Genomic DNA, 20,106 nt, shown 5'->3' on the forward strand with positions numbered 1-20,106 from the left:
CCAAAAAGCACTTCTGCACAACTAGCCGTTATGCTTCTGCCCGTGCTTGGGTCGACCCAAACTTTTCTTGGGTCGACCCAAACCTTGGGTCAGCTCAAACTTTTTCTTGGGTCGGCCCTCTCAGAAAATTCAGAACCTTGAATTTCAGCCTTTCTTCACTTGGGTCGACTCAACCTTTCTTTGGGTCGACTCAAGCTTGGGTCGACTCAACTTCATCTTGGGTCGACCCTCTCAGTAAATCCAGAGAACCATTTTCTGAGTTGTTTGAGGATCTTGAAGTTTGGGTCGACTCATGCTTTCCTTGGATCGACCCAACTCACTGTTCATCTGTGCCATTTTTGCAGAAGTGTGCCAAATGATTTCTTGATGTGCCGGGGTCGACCCAATCATCTTTTGGGTCGACTCAATCCACACTTTGCTGCATCTCAAGGTTAGATTCATTCATATAAACAATGAAATGTATCTATATCAATTTATACAAATATACTGAGAGTAACAGACTTATAAATGAAGTATCGTTTTAACTTATAACATACTCTTGTTAAATGCTTGTTAATCATCAAAATAACACTATCATTCTCAATGAAGGACGGAGAGTGTGGTGAGGGAGTGTAGTGACTTTCACATGGTGCATGTATACCGGGAAGCGAATAGAACTGCCAATTGGATCACCTCCTTTGCTGCTCACCATTCCGAAGAGATCCTCTGAACCCGTTTTATATCTGTTCCTCCACCTCTTGTCGTATCCTTTTTCTTGACTCAAATGGCAGTGCTCACGCGAGATTAGTGTGAGCAGTCAATGTACAAAAAAAAAAAAAAGAAAAAAAAAAGGAGGTATGGAGAGACAAGAGTAGCTTGATCATTTGAAGTAGGGAGAATAATTAGGCTGCTATTTTACCTCAATTAGGCTAATTCCAGGATCTTTTCTCAATCCCCTCATTTCCATTGCCCACCTTAATCTACCATAATCAGCCCATCTTCCAGCTGCTGCATAGATGTTGGACAGCATAACATATGAACTTGGACTATGGGGGCTGAACTCAATGAGCAACTTCCCAATAGCTTCTCCAATTTCAGCATTGCCATGACATCGACAGGCTCCCAGCATAGACTCCAGCAAGCTAGCAGAAGGCTTAAAAGGCAGATTTTTAACAAGATCATATGCCTCAACCAAGTGTCCTGTGCGGCCAAAAAGATCCACCATGCAGCCATAATGCTCCATCCTCGGTGCTACACCATGCTCCTCCGACATCGATTTGAACAACATCCGGCCTTGCTCGACTAAACCAGCATGACTGCAAGCTGACAAAATACTAATAAAAGTTATATCATCTGGCTCCACCCCAGCTTCTTTCATCTCTGAGAAGAGACCAAGGGCGGCTGCACCATCCCCATGCATTCCATATCCATTTATCATCACACTCCAAGTGATCGGATCCTTTTCTTTCAATCCATCAAACAGCTCTCTTGCTGTTGATATGCTCCCACACCTGCCAAACATGTCTATAAGAGAGTTGCTCACAGATGTGTTCTTCTCAAAGCCCTTGTGAATAGTGAGACCCATCACACATTGTGCTAAATCGAGACTTTCTAACTGCGCGCAAGCTGAGATCAATGTTAGCATTGTCACGGAGTCAGGCTCTATTTCTGTTCGAAGCATTTCCTGGAAAGAATTTACTGCTTCTTCTACGTGTTTGCTTTGAATGTAGACAGACATCAGAGCATTCCATGCAACCACATTTCCTTTGTCTACCATCTCAAATAGTATCTTACAATAGTTTACATTATCAAATCGAGCATACATGCACATTGTTGATGTAAGAAGAGCTGGCTCCAACACAGAAAAATTTCTAAGGGCATATGCATGCAGAGACTTGCCCTGTAACTTGCTCTCGCAAGAGGGTAATATATTGAGCAAGGTAACAGAATTTGGCTTCTGACCATTTATCTTCATTTCATCAAAAAGGACCATGACCTCCCAGAATAAGCTTTGCTTACGATATCCTGTCATCAAAGCATTCCAAGAGACGATGCTTTTGAAGGACAACCTGTTGAAAAGTTGGTGACCAGCATCAATATCACCACAGCTTGTATACATACTTATAAGAGCATTTGTAAGAGTTATATCTTCATCACACCCAGTTTTGATCACCAAAACATGGATGGACTTTCCGCGTGCAAGGTCTTCAACCAGATAAAGGCAAGTAAGAATGCTGATTAACGTAACCACATCGAATTGTACACCTTCTTGGCGCATCTTGCAAAAGGAGGATATTGAAGCTTCTATATTTCTGAGCTTAGCCCACCCAGATATTAAAGTATTCCAAGAAACCACATTTCGCACTTGCATCTTGTCGAACAACTTGAGATTAACAGAGAACTGACCACAATCAGCGTACAGAGCCAAGAGTGCATTTGTCACATTTGTGTTCAAGCCAAATCCATTTCTAATACTGTATGCATGGGCAGACCTACCAGAGTGCAATTCTCTAGCTAAAGTGCATCCAGAAATGACACTAACCACAGAAATTGCATCTGGAGCAATACCTCTAAGTTGCATATCACGAAATGTATCGAGAGCCATGCTCCATTCCCCATTCTGAAGATAGCCAGAGATCATAGAATTCCACAGGAGAAGGCTGTTCTCAGGTGCTGCATTAAAAATATATCTAGCTGAATCTAAATCCCCAAGCCTAGAGTACATCGACACAAGAGCAGCCACAACAGAGATCTGATCTGCAAGTCCGAGTTTGATTCCAACAGCATGAATAGACTCACCATGATGAATGCTAAAGAGATTACTGCAAGAGGGAAGAACAGACACCAGCGTGACTAGATTAGGGCTTGCATCCGTGCGGTGCATGAGCTGAAAAACTTGAAAGGCTTCATCCCATTTCCCATTCTGTCCATATGCTGAAACCATAGCATTCCAAACAACTAAATCCTTGATAGATGACGTTTCAAACAGCATTCTAGCAGCATATAGATCATCAAATCCAGCATACATCGAGATTAGAGTAGGCACGAGAGCCTCATCACCGAAAGCCCCGCATTTCAGTGCAAAGCCGTGCAGCAACTTTCCCCACATCAACGCTCCTAAACTTGTGCACGCGGGGATGACACTAACAAAGGTGCTTGAATTAGGCATGAAACCATTCGCCTGCATCAGCCGGAGAGCCTCAAAAGCATCTTGGCCAGACCCATTCGAACAATACCCTGAAATCAAAGCGTTCCAAGAAACCACATCTCTCTCAGACATATCATCAAAAACCCTTTTCGACAATTCCATATGCCCCATCTTAGCATACATATCAAGAAGAGCAGTCTTCACCACTAAATTGCCATCATATCCAGTTCTAAGAACCACGCAGTGAACCTCCTTCCCTGATCGAAGACTGGAAACAGTGGCGCAGGCCTTGATCACAAAGGGAAATGTATAATTATCGGAGCAGCGGTAGCATGAATTCTGCAACCGAGCGTACAAACACAACAGTTCGGCGTAGAATCCATGATTTGAAAAGCATCTAATTGTGTGATTTTGCAGGGATAAGTTTGGCTTGCGTGTGGTATCGAAAAGAGAGATCGCGAATTTGGGACTATTGAAGACGAGGTATTTATCGATGATTTCACCAACAAAAAGGTAGTCTTCTATAAACCCACTAATGACGAGAAGTGCGTGAAGTTTACTGAGGAATTCTATCGAGTCGCAGCGGCGCAAGAGGCGAAGAAATTTGGTGTGGGTTTGGGTGGTGGGGTGGTGGGGTGCGGGGTTTAAGGCTGGGTTTTGTGGGAGCGTGGAGAAGAATGATTTGGGAGAGAGGAGAGAATAGTTAGGTTTGGAATGGAGGATAGAAGGGAGGAGAGATCTGAAGAGGCTACGATAAGCGGCCATTTCTCTAGGGAGGAAGAGGAGAAGCCCATGGCTGGGCTGCGCAAGGTTTTGCTTCCATGGGCGGTTCAAAGTATCTATGGAGGGAAGCCTCTCAATTGGATTTGGATTTGGATTTGCTCCTAGTAGCTGAACAATCCTCTGCCTCGTATAGGTAATCCATGCGTTACACGTGGCAATATTCGAGATTTTAAGTGCAATATTCTACATGTCTGTCAGTTACCTTGGAACTATGAAATATTTTCTTTTTATCTTTTACCTTCACCAGAAAAGTCCTTTTACCATTACCAAGCTAGATTAATTCCTAAAACTCTACTGTTTTTATATTTTAAATCTAAGACTTTGGTCAAGATCTTGCTGCTCTATTATTAGATATGTCGTCATTTTGGTGGGAGTCATGTTGGATATGGCTTTTTTGTTGGATATGGCTTTTCATAGGTTGATAAAAGAGGTTGAAGAGCTTTTTGTGCTTTAAAAAAAAAATGTTGGAGAACTTCAATATTTGAATCTCTCCGGATGGCTTAGGCAAATATATAACCTTCTTTCCAACTACATATCAAATTACGGATTGAATTCGGTTCAAGGATAAATATGAAGTGGATTAATAAAGAGACAGAGAGAGATAAGAATTGTTTTATGATGTTCGCCACTTATTTGGAACATTTTTAAAATACCTAGCTCTTCCAATGATTATTGAGCCAATCATGTATTGAGAAATTTGTTTGAGTGTTTAAAGTTGTTCTACCAAATACCACAAGAAGATCTGCATGTTGCTCATCCAGCTTGGTATCTTTACGACACCATCATATAGTTTACTGAATAAATGAGATTTATTTATTTCCTAGAAGAAAAACTAATACATCGAAAGAGTAGCTGATATAATAAAATTGAGACTATCAATTTATGCTTTGATTTTAATAACAATAAGCTAGTAGCAAGGGCATTATTAATATCTTGGCCTCCCTATGAGATATTGTATCTTTTCTTTTTTGGGTACAATATGAAATATTGAATTTGATCACCATCTCCTCAATAATGATGAGCGGAGCGAAATATGAGAACCGGACCATCAGAATACCGGCCAATATAGAAAACCAAGATAACTATTTTTCATGTTGAAATTAGACCATTCAATAAGCGAGCACGTAGATTACTTGGATCCACTTCATTGAGTGTGACACAGAGAACTGATAAATGCACTACCGATCGGTGGGGATGTAAAAAAAAAATAAAACGTAAACAGAAAAAAAAAAAAAAAAGAGGGTATAAATACACCACTGTACTGTGAGATTTATTTCTTCCATGCACCATCCGGAGGGAGGAGAAGATTTTGTATCCAGCATGAAGGAAATGTACCAACGAAAAAGCTCACGTTGCAACTTGCAAGTCTCACACGGCCAACATTATTTAAATCCATGAAGATGTCACCACTGTGTGAGGGAATTCTCCTCCATGTGTCCACAAGGAATGCTAACTCCTGGACTGTATTTACCATCAAAGAAAAGCAATTCTGCAGAGAATACAACAGCTCAAGCCCTGGACAGGTACAAATTTGATGTAATTGGTTCTTTGATCAGCAAATCATTGGTCACAGGTGAAAATAATCTGGTGGTCGCATTATCGATTCAACATCAAGAAAATAGCCATTCTTAATGAGTATTACAACTATCAAACAGCACAACCATACATTAGAAACGATAGAAATAAAATAAAGCAAGATACAGTGCATAAAACTACAGTATCGTTTGGCACGCAGGTTAATTTAATTTACATCACAATCTAGAATTCGAAGCTCTTTTAGTCACTTGCATCATAACAGAATTCACAGCCTTTTGCAGCAAGATAACATCGAACATTTAATGACCATAACCTGTCCTTTTCATCATCCTGATAAACTCATCAAGATCAACTTCTCCATCGCCTGCAATAACGGATGAATATCTCAGTTATTTCCTATAACCTAAGTAGATAAAATAGTCAAGCAACTGTACAGGAGTGAAATTCTATTTGTTACTTGCAGAGGGGCATTTGTTAGGGATAAGCAACATATCGCAATGGAGTCAAAGGAAAACTTAGTTAGCAAATTCTTCAAACTAGTAGAGGAAGATATAACAGTCCACAGGGACCACCCCATGGCAACGTAGAAGAGTAAAATATAATTACATTAGCTACAGGAAATGCATCTTATGCCCAAAACATTTAAACTCAGTACAATGGTACAGACATCAAGATGAAACTCTGAATATAACTGTAGAATGGAGACCTTCTCCAAAGAGCTTACAACTAGTTGTGATTCTTAAGAAGGCAACAGAGTGGAGGCATTTACAGAGAGGTGCAAGAAACTTGAAGAGAATTTTGGAATGATAATTAGAAAAGAGAAAGAATAAGTTGAAACACTCAAATTTAGCTAATTGCAATAAAGGTAGAGAGGACAAACTGTTTCTGCTTTGCAGGCAATAAGGAAAAGTTTTAACAGGTAAAAAGGCTATAAAAAATCTAATTTGGATCGCGGGGAAGTATCACATAGACACAAGTTTCTCTTTCTACAACACCTTGTATTTTGAAGATGAGACAATGAGGCACACACCAGATTTTCTTTTCTTTTAATTTCTTTAGTTTGAGTAATGACATAAAAGTAGAAAAAGTCTCTTGCGGTAAAGATGGTGTATGAACTAAGATAACACAAATACTTAGAGATACAAGATTAACAATCGTCTTTACATTGGAATTATTTGAACTTGATGGAGGCCTTCATGGATACTAACATAGGAAGTGGGTCAATGCATGTGCTCATTCTATGTTGATGAATTTAATTCCTTAAAAAATGAGATGAAGATCTGAAGTATTTTCAGTCAATTAGTTTTGTCATGCAGTCTACCTTCAATAGTTTCAATTTGGGCAGCACCTGAATGCTTATGCTCATAGGTTTTGTATAGTGAAAGTTTGAGATAAGACTTTTGTGTTTTCCCTTGTATTGTTGTAGTGGTCTGGGACCAAATGTTAGCTTTTTTGGTTAAGGCAACTATTCAAAAATGCAAGAAAAAGAAGGGAGCCTGAGATGCAGATGCAAGAAAATATAACTTCAGTCTGCATGGATACCTCTAAGAGAGAAGCTGCTTTCTATATCAGCAAAAAGGTAAGACACATATAGATCCATACGTACATAAATACATACATATATATTACATGGACCAAGCTTGGGAAAATTATACATCAGACCTTTTGTCGCAGAATCTGGTCAGACTATGGAGGTTTGGAGGGTGTGAGTTGATCCGCAAAGAGATGCCGATCTGTACACAAAGGAAGAAAAGAAAGGCTTGCCAGATTGGCTTCAGTGGGGGATCCTCCGATGCCTAAGTTAGAATAGAGAGGCAACAGTATAAAAGAAAAAAAGCTTCATCAGAGTGTGGCCTCTGTGAGTGGATGAAAATGTCATGCATACCTGAGGTCTCCCAGGCTGCCTCTTGATATAGAGGAGCCCATTTTGTTGTTTACTTGGGCTGACGTGGCGTATAATGATGGCCAGCCAACAGCCGGCAGTACGGCCACGGTATAGGAGCCAATCCACGTGGGTGGTATATGGTACTGACCGTGCACCGAATGCAAAGCTGTCGCAATGGCCAGTCACTCTCACGACGGCCCATTATTGGGACTATCAGTCCTTGTCGGCATGTGTCAATCGGCTCCTCGGCTAATAACTCCTCGGCTGGAGCCAAAGTTCACCTCAATTTATACCGAGGTCGGTCCGATTCGAGGTCGAGGCGTCCAATATTTTCTCCATCACTTGCCTCCCACTTCTGAGACCGAACTGCATTCCAGTTCAGATGGCGAAAGTCATGTCGTCATCTCGATCGAGGATGGAGATCGAGGATGGAGCTTTTGTCAGGGAGCCTTAAACGCGTCGGTGACGAAGGTGGTGAAGGATGAAGTCCTTTTTCTTTTCGCTCGGGTAAACCGAGCTCAATGTACTTTTTGTTTTGCCTGGTCTCTGGCTTCAATTTTTGCCCTTGTTTGTTTTTTGTTTGAGTCCAAGTCGTCGCCCCAAGCTTTGACATTTTGTTAGAGCTCTTTTTGCTCGGTTTCTGCCAAAGTCAATATATATGCAGCAAGACAATAAAAATAAAAAAAATTTCGAAGTACCTGACTTCGGTTTTCATCCTTCTTGTTTACTTTTGCTTGAGTTCAGATCGTTGCCCCAAGCTTTGACCTTTTGTTGTAGCTCTTTTTGCTTGATTTTTGTCAAGGTCAATATATATGCAGAAAAACAATGAAAATAATAATAAAAAAATTTGAAGTACCTGACATTAGTTTTCATCCTTCTTATTTATTTTTGCTCGAGTTCAGGTCGTCGCTCCAAGCTTTGACCTTTTGTGTAGTTTCTTTCGTTTGGGCACTGTCGAGCTCAATATATATACTGAAAGATAATAAAAGTAAAGAAATTTTCAAAGTACCCGACTTCGGTCTTTACTTGTGTTCGACCACTTTTCAGTCATCATGCCGAGCTCTTCTCCTTATGGAGCTTTAGCTCGCCTCGGGCTCCTCGATTGATCTTTTCAGAGTTTGGCCCTTAAGGAGTTTTGAGTGAGGAGATCCCAGATCAGCTCGGGGGTCTCCTTTCATCTTTGGACCATGGTCCTAGAGGCATCCATGAATTGAGATTCGGAGAAAGTTCCGAGTGGGCTCGGTTCTCAGAAGGTCAGCGCCTCCGTTCGTCTCCGGAGTATGCTCCTGAAGGCATCTCGGGGGTTGCTTACCAGAAGATGTCCAAGTGGGCTTGCTCTTCAGGAGGTTGGCGCCTCCGTTCATCTCTGAAGTATGCTCTCGGAGGTATCTTTGAGATTACCTACCTCAGAATATCCAAGTGGGCTCAGTCTTAAGAAGGCCTGCGCCTTCGTTCATCTCCGGAGTATGCTCTCCAGAGGCATATATGGGGTTGCCTACCAGAAAAAATCCGAGTGGGCTCGGTCTTCAGGAGGTCGGCGCCTCGTTCATCTCTAGAGTATGCTCTCGAAGGCATCTCTAGGGTTGCCTATCAGAAGAAATTCGAGTGGGCTCGATCTTCAATAGATCGTCGCCTCCGTTTATCTTCAGAGTATGCTCTCGGAGGCATCTCTGGAGTTGCCTACCGGTCAAAATCCAAGTGGGCTCGGTTTAAGGAGGCCCCAGACATCCTCAGGGTGTCTCCCTTATTGGGGCCCAGGCATTTTCAGGATGTGTCAAGTCGAGTCCGCTTATCATAATTGTCCGATCTGAAGGCAAAGACATGACAAGAAGATTTTTTTTAATTAAAGATAGCCGGAATACAATGGACCTTACTGATAGTAGATGCGGAGATAGTCGAAGTTCCAAGTCCGTGAGATCGGGTGCCGTCGAGGTGCTTTGCAGAGATCAGCCGAGGCTGGAGCATGGCGTTGCAAGGCATGCAACATGCCATGGGCTCCTCGCGACCTCATGCTGATTGTTCCTCCCATCAATTGATGTTGATGTAGCTGGAGGCTAGGAGCCCTCCTTCTAGCGCTAATCTGTTGCCGCAAAATTCGGTCCGACTATGAAGGTTTGGAGGGTGCCAATCTATCCGCAAAGAGATGTCGATCTGTACACAAAGGAAGAAGAGAAAGGCTCGCCGAATTGGCTCCGGCCAGACCCTCCAATGCCTAAGTCAGAGAGGGCTTTGGAATAGCAATAGAGAATAAAAAAAATACGAAGGAAAAGATTAGCGTAGAGCATTGTCTTCTTCTAGTCGGCCTCCTTTGGTCGGCCTTCTCACCTCGGCCTCATCCTTCACCTTCGCCTTGGGTTTCATCTCGACCTTGAGTTTCACCTTGGCTTTGGGCTTCACCCCGGCCTCTGGCAGCTCATAGACCTACTAACCTGCCAAAAGAAAGAGGGTAGGATGATGGGAAAGAGGGTAGGATGATGGACAAGGGGTTGAGAGCCTTTTACCATAAAAGCTTTGAGCTATGAGAGCCCCTAGCTAATGGGAGCTCCTGGCTACGAGAGCCCCTCTTTTGGGGTCCTTCGGCCCTCTTTATATAGGCGTGGCAGTAAAAAGCTATAACCGCCTATGTTGTCGTTGAGTCCCAGACTAAGATCGAAGCACGGCTTGGATGGTCTTGAGGTCAGTAAGAACCGAGGTGGACAAGGAAGGAGTGGGAGATTGATCTCCCTAGGGGATGGCCTACAAAAAGTTTGCTTGCCAGAGATTTTCCAGTGGAGAATCCTCCGATGCCTAAGTTAGGATAGAGAGGCAACAATATGAAAAGAAAAAAGCTTCAGCAAAGGGTGGCCTCTATGAGTGGATGAAAATATCATGCGTACCTAAGGTCCCTCGAGCTGTCCCTTTATCTATGGGAGCCTATTTTGTCATTTACCTAAGCTGACGTGGCATATAATAATGGCCAGGCAACGGTCGGTTGTACGGCCGTGACGTAGCAGCTAGTCCGCATGGAGGCATATGGTACTGACTGCGCGCCGAATGCAGAGTTGTCGCAACAGCCAGTCGCTGTCACGACTGCCCACTGCCAGGACTGTCAACCCTTGTCGGCACGTGTCAATCGGCTCCTCAGCTAATGGCACCAAGGATGTGTATTGAGCTTGATGCACCTTATCTTTCTCTGAAGTTCCCAAACCTATCTAACAATTACATAATCCTTACACTAAAGGAATCTGTATGTTATGCCCCGTACACTAATACACCACCGAATTCCAAAAAAAACTTACCTGTCCTTTTTCTAATTCAAAACTTAAAAATTATTCATATATTGTAGTTCATTTTCTTGCCAAATTAATAAGCAATGTAGGACATAATAATTTAACATTTATATTTAATTACTATTAGTGAATGGTTTCATGAAGGAATATGCCAATAAAAAAGAGGACGAAGATAAAACACAGCTTCAAATTCTGACTTACCCTAAGGTAAAACCATATTCAAGCATATCTACTGTATGGTTTCCAAAATACAAAAAATGCGAATTTGATAAGGCAATGATTTATATACATAACCTCCTTGTGCATTCTGCAATATAAAGTGGAACACATTTAAGGTGTAATGCTTATTTTACAAAAAGCTAGATCATTTCCAATATCTTTCCTTGACACTTTGATAAGGAAAGGGTTTTGATTTTCTCCATTTTTCACAATTTTATTGTACACATTGAGCCATGTTCTTTCTACCAGGAGTCCATATAGATACTGTATATGCATTATGAAGAGTCCTCATTCTAAAGTCAACCAGTGTGGGATATAAATGTTCCGAAATAACTATTGCAGTTCCTCTTAATTACACAGACAGAAATAGAAACTAAAACTAGAAATATTTTTCTCCTCTCCAGTTCGAATTCCATCCTCATTGTTGTTGAAGCTCTACCGAAGCCATAATAGGTGAGCTGCTGATTTCTAATTAGTTAAGGAAGGCAAGATTCTTCTAATTATTGCTAAATAAGTGTTGCAAGTATTACCAGTATTTCTACAAATTACTGACACTATATCTTGGTTGTGCTTCCTAAAAGTTTCAGAAAAACATTTTAGGTGAATATGTTTGTTGCCTGCATAAGAGAGAAATTACTCGATCAAATTAAGTAGGTTTAGCATGATTTACAAAATAAGATGCATGAAAGCACATTATTAACCCTAGAGACTATCCAAGGGTTCCACTGAAGATTCAAAAGGAAAAAGTTCTCACGATTTTGGTCTGCTTCTGCTATCATCTCTCTGATCTCTTGAAGAGTAAAGTTTTCCCCCAACTCTCTAGCAACATGATGGATATCAACATCAGATATCTTTCCCTGGAATAAGCCCCAAAAGAGTTATGACAACCTTGTAAAAGTCACATATAAAACACCATCGAAGTTATAATTAATAGATAGATAGATGGAAGAGAGAGGGACATAGATATTGATATATAGATAAAAGTGAGAACGTGAAATAGAATTTTACATTGTTATCTTGGTCAATAATGCGAAAAGCTTTCATTAGTTCTTCCCTGAAATCCCTTTCTCCCATCTTGGCTGTCATCATGTATACAAATTCATCAAAATCAATCGCACCACTGCCATCTTTGTCTACTTCAGCAATCATCTGATTCACTTGCTGCAATAACAAAAGGGTGTTGTGTTTTAGCTTCAAGTCAGATTTCCATAATGCAAAACCAAATCAAAGTTCAGTGATACAGGAACTTTGTACATCATTCATTTTGGAATGATTGATGGCACTCAATCGCTATTCTGTCAAAAAAAATTGAAAGGAAAATATATAGCAATAAGCACCAGTTGATTCATGCACGAAGTAAGTTCAACAAGGACATGCTACCTTTTAAAAAAAAAATCAAAACAAAAAATATTACATATAATCATGATGGATGACTTCGATTATTAATTTGTATGGCCCACTATTCATTTTGGGGCTGCCACTGTCCTAAAAGAAATTATAGCACTGTTCTATGATTTAAAAGGAATAATCAAACAAGAAAAAAAATTATGCAATCAACACCTTACAGGTCTTGACGAATTGATTTATTCATATACATTATTTTTCTATTTCAAACTTTTTAGGTATTCTTTTGTGTTAAGTACATATATACACAAACATGTCGGAAAAACTTGTTTTAAAATTCTCGATAAGTAATTTGAAAACTAGTTCTTATTTAGCCAGAAGAAATTCCTGCAGATTTGATGATCCTCATTTTTCATGTTATGCTAATAACTGAAATACAATCAACGTATCAAACCACACATGAATCAAGGGTGCCCAAAACGTTCAGTCTGTTATTACCAGGAGTGTTATATTGGGACAGCAATAGTTGACAAAAATGGTTAAGAACATCCAAGAATTTTTGGAGCAGTTGCAGCTTAACCAAGCTTAACCATTTGACCAATAATAAAGCAAACACTTTTCAAATACTAACTCGAAGCATGGTTGTACTTTCAAATGCTTGATAAGGAGAAGCATGGGTTTGTGTAATTTGGATTGTACAAAACTGTGCGAGAAAACGAAGATTATCTTTTGCCACTTACAAAAGTGTATTAAGCATGATCTAAAATGTGTCTAGAATCTTATACATAATACCGATAAAACATCAAAAGAGTTATATAGTGACTAGTGAGCCCCTTCAACTGATTATATAGTAGAACTTAGCATGATTTAAGCTCATTTAACTTAATTTCAGTTCATTTTCTTCTTTTGACAAGGATAAGCCTTTAAAGCCCAGCCAGGCATCTATAAGCAAATTTATACATTTTATGATTTAAGTGCACCAAGCAGTAAGATTCTATTTGAATATTCGAATTAGGAATTCAAAGTAAATTTTATCCAGAATCCAGTCTAACAAGATGATACCAATGGCTTTTTTTTTTTTTGGCTTCAACTAATATAGGTAAATCAGGAAAAAGCAGCAACAAAATGATCTATCAAGATGCAATTGATGGAAGATTCAACATATGATCCACTGTTACCTATGAATCTTCCTGGATATTCCAGAGTTTGCAACATGTAGAAGTTCATAAGTTTCTAACTATATCTATTATTCCAATGTTGCTTAACAACTTAGTGGTGGCTTCAATATGGCAACTCATCATAATGATCAAGAATATTGCAGTCCACATCCTCTTGCAAATGGCCTCATCTATGTACTACAGAATAGAAATGCATGATGTATAGAGGACATGTCAGTAACATACTGAAAATACTAAACACACATCAAGACTAAGTAGTGGATAACCATATTCCACTTACCAAAGGAACAAGTAATATATCACAAGACTTTTTTTTTGTATGAAGATATCATACATCAAAGTCCTTAGTCCATATTGAATGCTATGAAGTTCTAGGAACCCTTGGCTATCATGTTCACAATCTAGATGTTATATAAATATTGCAAATATTATAAGAAGCTTATATGCTGGTAGTATTATTTCCTGTGAAGAGAAACTTTAGTTATAAATACATCAAAATCCTTAGTCCATATTGAATGCTATGAAGTTCTAGGAACCCTTGGCTATCATGTTCACAATCTAGATGTTATATATATATTGCAAATATTATAGGAAGCTTATATGCTGGTAGTATTATTTCTCGTGCAGAGAAACTTTAGTTATAATTCTCAAGGTCATCTTCCGAAATACTAGTAATAGCACAAGTATAAAGATATTTTTTTCCGATTGCGGTAAGATAGTTAGCTGAGGACACTTGTTAGTTGTATTTGCTAATTTTGTGCAATGCTCGTAGTATGTAGGTCCTCTGGATCTGGCTTTTTTCCACCTCAACATGATGGCTTTTACTCTTTTAGTGCTTTTATTTCCTTCTCTGATGTTTCGATGTACTGGAGGCAGAGTATCAGTCTTTCCTCATGGAATGCTAACCTAGGTTTATAAAGAATTTATATCATTTATTCTGTTTCCTATGCATTTCTCCTGAATACTAAGGGTGCATCAAGTGGGAAGACATGCCCAGATTAAGGAGATGAAGATTGATCATATACTGCATTTCATAGGTTTCTGCTTAGATATTGTGAACTATGCAACATGCAGACTGGTTGACTTCTCAAGAATTTTAAGACAAGGTGGCTATCTTTCCAATCTAATAACCTTGCATGGACTGCAGACTAGGGTCATCTCTGCTTCAAGCAAAGAACTACCAAACAACTTATCGTTGGAGGTGATCCGAAGAGCATGATCAAATGGATCATGGAAAGGCTTGACATTCCCATCTACACACATCCATTTGAAAATGAAATACAGGTTTGTAGAAAGGCAGTTCCTATGCAAGATACAGAATGGAGGCTAGTGGAAAAATAAATGGCCAAGTAATGGAACTTCAAGAAAATCTAGAAAATTGCTTCCTCTTCCCTGACTCTTACATCATCTGTAAAGTTTTCCACAAAAATTAGTTTATCCCATGGTGTTTGCCATGAATATGTTGTATTGGCCTACAAATCACTCTTCCCTCACACCAATTTACAGCTTTCCTTTGTATTTAACAGAGATTCTCCACCATGAATTGCTATATAAATAGACAAATAAACTTATATAACTTTGTAAAATGACTTCGAACTTTAAGTATAATTTAAAAGGCAAAAAGGAAAAGAGATTTAATGACTTGAAATGGGGAGAAAGAGAGAAGACTTGTCACCTCTTCTGTCATTTCAAAACCCAAGGCCCTGCAAATAAAATATTACATATGAGTATTGTTGCATCACCCTCTACAATGAGATAGGATGCATATTAGTTCAAAAGAATGGGGCCTACTGAATAGAATAAGGAATTATTACCTCATGGCAACATTCAGCTCTTTGGCATCAATAGTCCCTGTAAACAAGATTCGTAGGTTATCCCACAGTGGAAGAGAGACAAATGAAGAAAAACAAATTAACAATAATTTAAACAAAAGTCCATACCAGAACCATCTGTATCAAAGAGTTCAAATGCTTCTTTTATCTCTTGCCTCTTTTGTTGACTTAAACCATGATGACGTCCTCTTGGGGTTTCTCTTCTAGACCCTAACCTAGGCTGAAAACTTGCCTACATAACAAACAATCATAAATTTACATTTACTCAAATAAGACAAGGTAAAGAGCATCTGTGGATGTTCTAATAACAAAGCTTCAGAAGCATTATATGAATCAAATATTTTAATCTAAGTACAATTGTTACCTAGAAGTTGGCATGGGAGCCAATCTTCCCAGTGTTCTAAAGTGCATGACACTTCAAACTCCAAAACCACCCACCCTCCATATGATATGAATATTCAAAAAAATATATTTTATCAATATTTCTAAATATGCTGAATATGAGTCTAAGTTAATGGTACTTCTTATCAATAAATCTGCATTTCACACCAGATCACACTAACAAAAGGAAGAAAAATAGATGACCCTTCAATAGGAATGTCTGAAACAATAAGTTAATGTTGTTTAGCATCTAAAATTGTTAACAATTATAGAACTATATTAAGTTGTCTTTTATTGGAACCTTCCAAAAAATTGTGTCAAGTGGCGACACTTATAGCGTGCAACTGATGTAATTAGGGCACTCCAATTTTAAGATGCCAAGGAGTGTCTTGATATGCCGCATTATGTCTGAGTGCCCAAAAGTGTTGCCACTTCAAAAATCTTGAAATATGTCTTTGGGCACTTTAGAAAACTTAAGAACTGAAGTTTTTAGATAACAGAATAACTATGGTATGTTGTACCGCCCCGAATTGCCCAATACCAAGCCATACCGGGGACAGACCGGCACAATTCCGCCTCTTGGTTCAAGAAACCGGTGGAGGGGGAGGGAGAAGGAAAGAGAGGAAGAGAAAGGGAGGGAGCGGGAGAGATATATAGGCGAAGGGAGGCAGAGGGAGCCCTGCGGCTCCCTTTTTTCGAATAAAACAGCAGCCGCAGGCCCCTTTTTTATTTTTCAAAGCGTTAAGTGAAGTCGGCAACAAACTACCCCAGCCGGCTTCGCTTAACACTTTGAAAAATAAAAAAGAGGCACTTTTAATTGTTTCTATTAGATGCTTTACTTGTAATGCAGCACTAAATGCAGCCAACAGGTACTATAACCCGATGAACTATGCTAAGCTTTGAAAGAGCTAGTGGATTCACGGGCGAAGACTACACAAGAGCTAGGTGGATTCACGGATTTAGAGGTTTTTGCCATATTTTTTTTTCATTGAAGACAATATCAAATTTTGGCAATGTTCTATCTTTGTAACTAAACAATTCCAGCATGTTTCCTTATTATTGGGTCATATTTCTACTATGATTGCATTGTAAATTTAATGCCTAAGTTTGAGGTCATGTCCTACATATGCTTCTGATACACTGTATGAATGGTGGGATTTTGGCATAAAAGAGCGACCCACCACACTAGGCTCCTGCTACTGCGAGGTTTAGGGGAGGTCAGATGCATGCAACCTTACCTCAGCATGCGGAAAGAATGTTTTTATGTTTCAAACCCGTGTTTCGAGCTCGTGACACCCACGTCACAATTAAGCAACCTTACCATTGCGCCAAGGTTCATCCTCATTTTTTATATATTAATAAAAATTCTTGGAGAGAACTTCTTTCACAAAACAAAGGGTTATTCAATTCAATTTGACTTCAATATCTGTGTTGATCTTCGAAGTTTAATCCAGGCTCATTCTTCACAATGCATCCACTTTGATGTTCAATTGTACCATCACATGAAATCTCACAAGATTACAAGGAAAAAATGGGGAAAGAAGATACTAGACATTCTTCAAACGTCTTGCCCTCATGGTAAAAGGTAAAGAAAATTGATAAAAGGGGAAAATTATGGATTCTTCAACTACCCATTTATAGATAATTTAATAGATAAGCTTCCTCTCATGTGCATTACACATGAAGAAGATCTAGTTAATATAAGTTTCAAAATTACTACTCAAAGGGTATGCCGCAAACATGGATACTTCACAAGAACAAGTCTTCTCCAAAAAGATTTTTTAATTGACCTGAATCAATGAATAGAAAAATTGTTAATCAGTTTTTGATAAAGAGCACATTTAGATTGTTATTCATGCCCTATCCTATTCTGGCACAAAAATACCGAATGAATGACTGCAATAGACTTTTAACATGGTTGAAATAATCCATCAAATCGTTATTGGGGGCTACCATGGTAAATTCATGAGTTATGCTTCAGAAAAAAAAATGTCGGCAATTATTTTACAAAGCTCAGTAGATGACACATTAATTGGAAAAAAAAGTTGAACTATTCTGTGATGCATGTACTATTGTAAAAAAAAAGCAATCACTACTCAAACTTCCTTCACTGGGATAGGTCCACAAAACTCAATGATCGAAGAGACCATCCACCTTGCTGGATAACGCTAACCAATATTAAGAAATTTAACTGAACCTCCCCATGCATGGAAAGTTATAATATAGTGAAATCTAAACAAGCACCCAGCAAGCACTTGGTTTATCTATAACCCAAGCTTCTTCAACTGTTGCTGTAGATAACGCATTATAACAAGATATGTACGCCTCACTTGCATTATTTGTCATGAAGCATAGAATAGAAACATAGACAACACAAACATTTGCCATCAAAGGAATTTACTGAACTTGTAATTGTTAGACATAGGCAAAGAAATTATCTATTTGCAGCGAAAAAATATTGGCTTTATGATCTTTTGTCATAATAATTGACAGTTAGGAAGCATTTATTTTCACTATAATCATCTAAATTCTACAGGTTCAATTCGATTGGCTCGTCTGTTTAGTAGACAACGTGAATTTTCACCTTTGTTTCCATGGTTTATTAATGTTGATCCTGCTTCTCTGTATTTGTTTGCTAAAATTTGTTAGAAATGTCAATATCAAGTGCATAAATTGCAGCAAATGAAAAGATCTGCACCCATAAATAGGAAGTTTAATCAATTTGTTCCAATCGGTACGAAGATCATGCAAATCTTCTTAGACCCAGAACCCAATTAGCACGTTAATCAGCACTACCCGAAGAATTAGCACTAATGGTATTTATAAACCCTAGCCCGGACAGATCATGAAAATTTGTAGAGCATAGTTAATGGATAGAAAGAAAAAGAATTGGCTAAACAAAATCACACCTTTTGAACAAAGTCAAATTTCTATTCAACTAACGCAAACCCTAATCCAAAAATTATACACTTCCATCTAGTAGATAATACTATAGATTTGGAGATCGGTCCAGTTCCCAATAACAATTGCCGTATAAAAAGAAAGGAAAAATAAAACATGAAGAAAAGGCGAGGTTTAAAAGAAAGAACGAATCAAAGAAATCAAGGCAAGGAGAAACGAAAGGAAACAACAATTGAATTGGTGGAGAAATTATCGGAAGATACCATTGAATTGGGCTGGATTTGTGGAGGCTTCCTCTAGGGAATCGTCGTCGATTGGGGTTCGCGCGCACGCCCCGAGAGTCGGTGCTTCTTCTCAGGCTTTATCGAAATTGGGCAGTTTTGAAAGCTGCCGGCTTTTTCCTCTCCGACTTGCCAACCAATGCGGGAAAGAAAAGCGGGTCGGGTCAGGAAAGCTTGTGCCCGTATTCACACCGTGTACCCGGTCAACCCGTGGACATTGACTACACTGGATTGGACCGGAACTTACTAATCACCGAAGCCAAGACACCCCAATTTCAGAGCACCATCGGTCCATCGCACAGCGCACAAGGACGCACGGCCAAAAAAGATGATTTTTTTGAGCACTGAGGATGTTAGATAAGCTCTAAAAAAAAAAAAAAATCTCCCATCTCCTCCTCCTCCTCCTCCTCTTCTTCTTCTTCTTCTTTTTTTATAACTAAAAACAAAAAAATCAAAAATTTTGCTTCGAATTACGGATCTCAACATCCTAAACAACCCTTGTAACATATTTGAAGGCCCCTGGTTATGTTATAGAAGTATGGTACGGGTAATATAAGTTAGGGATGTGAATGATAATGTGTAAGAGAGAGAGAGAGAGAGAGAGAGAGAGAGAGAGAGAGAGAGAATAATGATCAATATTTGACTTTTTAATTGTTCATTTTTAGATATGGTTATGAAATGTTGTTATACTGCAACTTTCTAAACTCTGTTTGTTCATTTTTGGTACTCTGCATTGCCTAAATCTTATATGTACCCATCCTCAAGCTTAAGCTAATAGGATATGCAAAATTTTTAATAATTGAGTTAAAGAGTGTGTAGATAGATTCAAACTCAAGACCTCTGCTCTAATACCATGTTAAAATCTATACTTGTCCCAAAAACTTAAGTTTATAGATGAGGTTGATTTATTTACATATTTTATATTTTCTTACACTGTTCCTCACTTGTGGGCCAGCCGGATTTTTTTTTAATGGGTGAGCCCAATATGTGAAATTTTTAATAACCCCACTTATCCCAAAAGCTTAAACTGATAGAATATGTGCAATCTATTCTAATACCATGTTAAAATCACTACTTATCCCAAAAACTTAAACTTATAGAATAAGGTAGATATATTTATATATTTTATATTTTATTACACTCCAACCACATTGTATGCTAGTTGCCGGAGGTTCTTTCTTTTTAGCAAAGTTGGGTCTGTAGCATTACTTGATAGCTAAAAATGATTGTTAGTTTCATAAATCTATTTGCAAGAAAGACTGGGGAAGTAACTGACTTGATTGTCATAATAAAAAGATATCAACAAGCATAAAAGGAGTAATTGCGCTATTGAACATTGGATCATGGTCTTAATAACTCCATTGTGGTTC

General features: G+C 38.9%; 2 protein-coding genes across 6 annotated transcripts; both read right to left on the reverse strand.

Annotated features, from left to right (window-relative positions):
• Positions 1 to 444: 444 nt before the first annotated feature.
• On the reverse strand, positions 445 to 4,014 carry LOC103718310 (pentatricopeptide repeat-containing protein At5g39350-like). Its single transcript, XM_008807063.6, has one exon. The coding sequence runs from the start codon at positions 3,890 to 3,892 to the stop codon at positions 890 to 892; it is 3,003 nt and encodes a 1,000-aa protein (XP_008805285.3). The 5' UTR covers positions 3,893 to 4,014; the 3' UTR covers positions 445 to 889.
• A 1,470-nt stretch (positions 4,015 to 5,484) lies between these two features.
• LOC103718298 (putative calcium-binding protein CML13) lies at positions 5,485 to 18,876 on the reverse strand. Of its 5 annotated transcripts, XR_015987178.2 has the most exons (9): positions 18,719 to 18,876; positions 15,282 to 15,405; positions 15,156 to 15,192; positions 15,017 to 15,044; positions 11,828 to 11,980; positions 11,574 to 11,676; positions 7,332 to 9,760; positions 7,109 to 7,179; positions 5,485 to 5,810 (listed from the first exon to the last, which is right to left on the reverse strand). XR_015987178.2 is itself a non-coding variant. In XM_026808943.3 (8 exons), exons 1-8 carry the CDS (start codon positions 18,719 to 18,721, stop codon positions 5,746 to 5,748), a joined length of 600 nt encoding a protein of 199 aa, XP_026664744.3. In that variant the 5' UTR covers positions 18,722 to 18,876; the 3' UTR covers positions 5,485 to 5,745. The 5 variants fall into 5 exon arrangements, 2 of the variants coding, with proteins under 2 accessions (XP_026664744.3, XP_008805271.3); XR_015987180.2 differs by lacking the exon at positions 7,109 to 7,179 and having other exon boundaries at positions 9,206 to 9,760; XR_015987179.2 differs by lacking the exon at positions 7,109 to 7,179 and having other exon boundaries at positions 9,201 to 9,760.
• Positions 18,877 to 20,106: the final 1,230 nt, after the last annotated feature.

Source organism: Phoenix dactylifera, chromosome 5 (genome assembly GCF_051530095.1).
Source record: "Phoenix dactylifera cultivar Ajwa chromosome 5, Ajwa_hap1_PhDact_Kaust_v1.1, whole genome shotgun sequence".
NCBI lineage: Eukaryota > Viridiplantae > Streptophyta > Magnoliopsida > Arecales > Arecaceae > Phoenix > Phoenix dactylifera.